Genomic DNA, 4,989 nt, shown 5'->3' with positions numbered 1-4,989 from the left:
AGGTCGAGGGTCCCTTTTGTGTGGATCTGGCACCCGACGAAGGTGCTGATCAACGGCGAGGAGTGGGTGTGCGAGCAGAAGCTCGTCGACTGGACCGGTAACATTGAGGCGGCGTGGGCCGAGATTGAGAAGGGCGACGAGGGCCGGTACTCGACGTTTGAGGGTGCGGTGAGGGTGTACAAGGTGATTGATGCGGTCCGGAGGAGTGCGCGGGAGGATGTGCGGGTGAACATCAACTAGAGCAATCGTGTGGGTCGCAACCGTCCCTCTGGATGCATTTCCAAAATTACAAATTATTTGCAAAACACTGTACTGCTAGATCGTTAGAAATTTGACTTGATTGTGCTTGCTTGCATATCCTGTTGACTCGTAAACAGATATCGTTTTATTGCTACAGTAGAATATCTCATAATGCATAAAAATGAAAAATCATAAGGAAATTGTGATTTTTGTTATCCCTTCCAAAAGCCCGGTGGCCTTATACTGACCAACGACTAAAATGCATCCCGTGTGCTCCCAGGTGTACTTGAGCGAAAAGTGAGACAGCGGAAGGATGCCGAACGCTAAGCGCCCTATGCATTATGAGATATTCTACTGTATGTCAATGGTCGGTGACATCTTGTCTATGATATTACCACAATTTGAAGCCCCGAGCCGACAGCACTTAGGCCGAGCGTCGTAAGATCACACGACAGTGCTGGACTACGCTCTATTGTCTGAGGGATCTTAACAGATAGGTACATGCGTAGTAGTAGGGGGCTAGGGGCTGGGGAGAGTGATGACTAAGCCACCAAATATAGTAGCGCGAACAAGGTTTACAAGTGAGGTTATGACTACGAGAGGGTGACCCGTGCTACGCACGGGCAGAGAAAATTGAGAAGAGAGCTGAGAAGGGAAATCGAGCGAGAACTAAGAGGAACGCGCCGCCCGCCGCCAACCTTCGGTTGGCTGGGCGAGAGGGATCACTGGCCAATGAGAGCGCGTCTTTGTCTCGGGGCTTTGACGCCCGAGGTGTTTTACGCACGTCCCGAGACGATCCATCTGAGGCTGTCCGAGTCCAACTCTTCAAGCTTCAGGCTTCGGTGGAGGGACCACCGCCCCCCAGGGACCGATCGCTGTTGTCTGAAGACAGCTGTGCAGAGAGATAGCCTCCGACGAGTATGCCAATTGATTCACAGACGCATCATTCAGGCCCGCCTTCACAACACGGGCGATGACAACGTCCTCTTTCTCATGCCTACTAATTATCAAGCCTATGGATTCCTTATGCCGGGATTAGGTGCTCTGGTAGCTAGGCGGCATACGGACCCTCGTAGGCAGGTGCTAGTAGATCACCCAATGTAGGTAGTACACTAAACCCGAGAAAAGAAAAATGCGTCTCCGTTCCCTGGCATCTCCCATGCACGGCATGGGAAATTTTACCTGCATGTTGGATGGCCGACCAGCACGCGTCAGGGTTCGAGCACTCGGTCAGATATCCGAGTTTTGGAGGTGTTTTGGATGAGAAGACATGGCCTGTCTCGGAGGTGCATAGTCATGGCCTAGGTATGTCGGTCTGAAACCAAGACGCACAGGACGTTTCTGTATGTCCTGCCTCACTGGCTCGCTCACTGCCGCACGCTGGGGACTGCTCATGTAGAGTCTTTGAAGGACGAACGGGTTGGTATGGTATATGGTGGATTAACTCATCATGCACAGTGTACTGGACGATGTCAGCGGCAGTTGTGGCGGCTGCGATCGGAGCGTGAGAGACTTTTGTGGCGCGGAGGGGGCAGACGACGACACCTTCCATAAGAGGATGCGACGATCAGACGCTTGTGCAAGCGCCTTGCCGCTTCTAGCACCATTGCCCGCGGTCATATGTTACTTGCGCCGCCACAGTCATACTGTGCGCATATATAAAAGTGCCAATGTCCAATGACTCCATCGGTCACGCCGCCGCCGTAATCTGGGCAACTAGCTCCGCGTCCGAAGCTGCCCATCCTAATAAATACCCCCTGCCCCCCCTCCGGACCTTGTTGCGTCTTGCCCCAGCTCGTTCCGCGTCGTCGACATCCTCGAGCCCGACATGCCTTCACGTACACGCCTCCAGCTCACGCGCATTGCCTCTCTGTTCCTGTCTTTCGCCTTTGGTGTCGTCGGCTTGGGCGTCGGCATCAACGCCCTCGTCAAGTTCCTCCAAGAGAAGCGCACGCTCTCGGCCGCCGTCCCCGCTGGCACGGTCGTCCACATCAGCACGGGCGACGTCCTCAGCACGGGCTACGTCGTCACCGTCGCATGCGGCCTCATCGCCGTCGCGTCCCTCCTCTTCCTCCTCCCCATCTTCCTGGCCCCCGCCCTCGCAGGCCGCACCCTCAAGATCCAGGGCGCCATCCTCACCTTCCTCTCCGTCTGGCTCTTCGCCACGCTCGTGCCCTTCACCGACTTTTTCGCGAACAAGTCTGCACAGATCTCCGCGTCCATCGGTTCAGTCCAGATCCCGCAGAGCACGATCCAGGGCATCGTCGCGTCCCTGGGCGCGACGACCCGGTACCGTGACATCGAGTACTGTGCGTGGTCCCCCGTTTCCCCCACCTGGGCATGTTTAACTGACGCGTCATCCTGCAGTGAGACTGCCTGCGATTCTCATGTGGTTCACCCTGCTCTTTGGCGTCACGTCTGCCGTGCTGTCCTTCCTGGACGCGCGCAGCGCGAGGACCGTGAGGAGCGGTGGGGAAGCATACGGCGTGAGCCCCGCGACCGACGGTGGATCGCACGAAGGAGTTGCCGAGAAGGAGAAGCAGCGCATGTCCCAGGACGTCTGAGCTTCTTTCTGTGCTGCACATCAAAACTGCATGCGCTCCAGTGCGTTCTTTTCCCATCAATTCTATGTGCCATGCTTAACACTGTTCTAGATTCATTTTCTTGATGCACACGGCCTCTTTACGATTCGTTTGATGTGAAGAGAGGCGGTGGTAATACCCATTCGCGGATGAGAGATACCTAACATGCATGATTCTTGACGAAGGCTTTGCCGCGTTTATGACAGCTCCATGTTGTTTCCTTTGATTGATGTATCGTGATGTAGTAATTTAATTTTGTAGCACCCAGCGACTAATGATTCTTGGCGATATGTACACCTTCCGCGGCTCACTTCGAGAAGCGTCGTGGCGTGGCGTTCGTCCCCTCAAAAATTGCGAGGGAACCGTTCTCGCGCAGATGCTGAAATTGTGCTCTTCCGCTATCGCGGTAATCATATCACCGACCTCCCTATCGACTGCGTTTGGGCAAATGTATACCAGGATCTGCGAATAAGAACAGGCAGAGTGCTGGTACAGCTCCGCGGGCGGCGAGTAGTGGGCTCTCCGCTAGGCAGGCACGACAGTATAGGCTGTCGCTGCACAGTGTACACGCTGAACTCTGTAACCAATGTCACGGAAGCTATCGTTTCTCTGAAGCGTCGCGATCACTGCTCCCGGACGCGTCGCATAGTATACTGTACTGTACCAACAGCCCCGCCAGTGCTGCAGCGGCGCGAGTGTTCAGTGATACTATGATGGCATCCTGGTTTATAAGTGCTCCCTGCTTTATTAATTCGCTCTTGCCACTTCAATCTGCCTCCGAAGGTGCTGGGAATATTTTTGAAGATAGCTCTGTATTCATGTTATAATATGATACCCATGTCATGACAGACATAAGGGGAAAGACGGTATGGTATTTTTGTAGAGGCTCGGAAGTGGTTCAAAACTGGCCGAAAAATGCTACTGATGGCTAGATCTAATCAGATCTCGCTCACCAAATATTCTTAAGATTGCATTAATATGAACTTGTGCACTTACATCAGGCATGACTGGTTGGTATATTTGGTTTAAAAGGTGCTATATACATGTACAGAGAAGCAACATTAGTGAAGCGTTACAATAAACGAGCAAGGCATGATGAATTTGTCGCTCCGCCTGACCTCAGACACTTGAGGTCGACTTTGGAGAGACGGCTCGGCTTCTCGGCAGCAGCACGGCTCAACGGCGTCTGGTGTGACACTAGTGTGACGAAAATAATAAACGAGGGAGCAGGACCTATTTTGCACACCGGAATGGATCCGCAGCTCTTGCAAGACCTCAATAAAATGCAATAAAAATATGAATATGTGATCAAGGTGTGTGTACATCAATCTATTCAATACAGCCCACGAAGAGTAGTTGTGGTAATTTACAAGAAGCAGATTTGCTCAAATTTTATAAACCAGGGTGCCATCATAGTACCCCCGTCGTGGCGGGGGGACGATCGATATCGTCGATCCGTTCCGGGGGTGAAAACTGAAACGCAACAATATGCTATACAAATCTACGGATACAGTAGTGTGTCCAAACTTGTCCAAAAAAACATAGGCCAGTCTCAGACGGTCCGGGACAAGGGATTATCTACATGGCCATGGTGAGCCCAACCACGGCCGGCCAGAGGATGAACACGAGCCGGAACTTGAGCCGCTCAAAGTCGACGACGGCATGTCGTCCGCCCGCCGCGCCGCTGCTGCTGCTGGCACCGTGCGGCTCGTGTGCGCGGCGGTACGCGCTCTCATCGTCGGCGCTCACGGGCGTGGCGGTTGGGCTCAGCGCGCTCGTGCGCGGCTGCGGCGCGAGCGCGGAGACGAGCGTGGTGTTCGGGAGGACGAGCGTGAGGTAGGGCGTGTACAGCGCACGCGCCGTCGTCGTCTGGTTGTCCGCCGCCGCCGCCGCCGCGGGCGCGAGGGAAGCCATGTCGAGGATCGTGAAGGAGGCGGTGTAGACGGCGGTGCGCAAAGTTTTGCTGCGAAAGCAGAGGTAGCTGGGGGACGCGGCAGACGCAGACAGGTGTGCGCGGTCAGTCAGTCAGGCAGGCGAGGGCGCGCAGCGTCGGAGCTTACTAGTCGGAGCCGTTGGTGCCCCCACGCGGGCGACACCCAGACGGCCTGCGCCCGGGTGGCCGCATCGACTTCCCGGGCGAGCGTCGCGATCGGGCTTCTGGTACGCG

The 4,989-nt window shown here is 54.9% G+C and overlaps 3 protein-coding genes across 3 annotated transcripts; 2 read left to right on the top strand and 1 right to left on the bottom strand.

The window, feature by feature from the left end:
• Window positions 1-9: 9 nt before the first annotated feature.
• Window positions 10-253, top strand: PHACADRAFT_214659 (uncharacterized protein; the record flags this gene model as incomplete). Its single annotated transcript, XM_007402601.1, has 1 exon — window positions 10-253. A coding segment is annotated over one exon (231 nt), but the record flags the coding sequence as incomplete, so codon positions are not given.
• Window positions 254-2,038: 1,785 nt separating this feature from the next.
• Window positions 2,039-3,117, top strand: PHACADRAFT_266141 (uncharacterized protein). The gene is made up of 3 exons (XM_007402600.1): window positions 2,039-2,549; window positions 2,608-2,844; window positions 2,895-3,117. The coding sequence occupies exons 1-2, from the start codon at window positions 2,069-2,071 to the stop codon at window positions 2,802-2,804; spliced, it is 678 nt and encodes a 225-aa protein (XP_007402662.1). The 5' UTR covers window positions 2,039-2,068; the 3' UTR covers window positions 2,805-2,844; window positions 2,895-3,117.
• Window positions 3,118-4,158: 1,041 nt separating this feature from the next.
• Window positions 4,159-4,975, bottom strand: PHACADRAFT_266139 (uncharacterized protein). Its single transcript, XM_007402599.1, has one exon. The coding sequence runs from the start codon at window positions 4,734-4,736 to the stop codon at window positions 4,401-4,403; it is 336 nt and encodes a 111-aa protein (XP_007402661.1). The 5' UTR covers window positions 4,737-4,975; the 3' UTR covers window positions 4,159-4,400.
• Between the last annotated feature and the right edge of the window lie 14 nt (window positions 4,976-4,989).

Source organism: Phanerochaete carnosa, assembly GCF_000300595.1.
Source record: "Phanerochaete carnosa HHB-10118-sp unplaced genomic scaffold PHACAscaffold_268, whole genome shotgun sequence".
NCBI classification, from domain to species: Eukaryota; Fungi; Basidiomycota; class Agaricomycetes; order Polyporales; family Phanerochaetaceae; genus Phanerochaete; species Phanerochaete carnosa.
This window is presented reverse-complemented; position numbering and strand designations above follow the sequence as displayed.

Bases quoted from the DNA above. Each gene is read 5' to 3' on its own strand.
- PHACADRAFT_266141 (XM_007402600.1), top strand. From the start codon at position 2,069: ATGCCTTCACGTACACGCCTCCAGCTCACGCGCATTGCCTCTCTGTTC. The intron at 2,550-2,607 runs GTGCGTGGTCCC...GTCATCCTGCAG, and splicing joins GTACCGTGACATCGAGTACT to TGAGACTGCCTGCGATTCTC.
- PHACADRAFT_266139 (XM_007402599.1), bottom strand. From the start codon at position 4,736: ATGGCTTCCCTCGCGCCCGCGGCGGCGGCGGCGGCGGACAACCAGACG.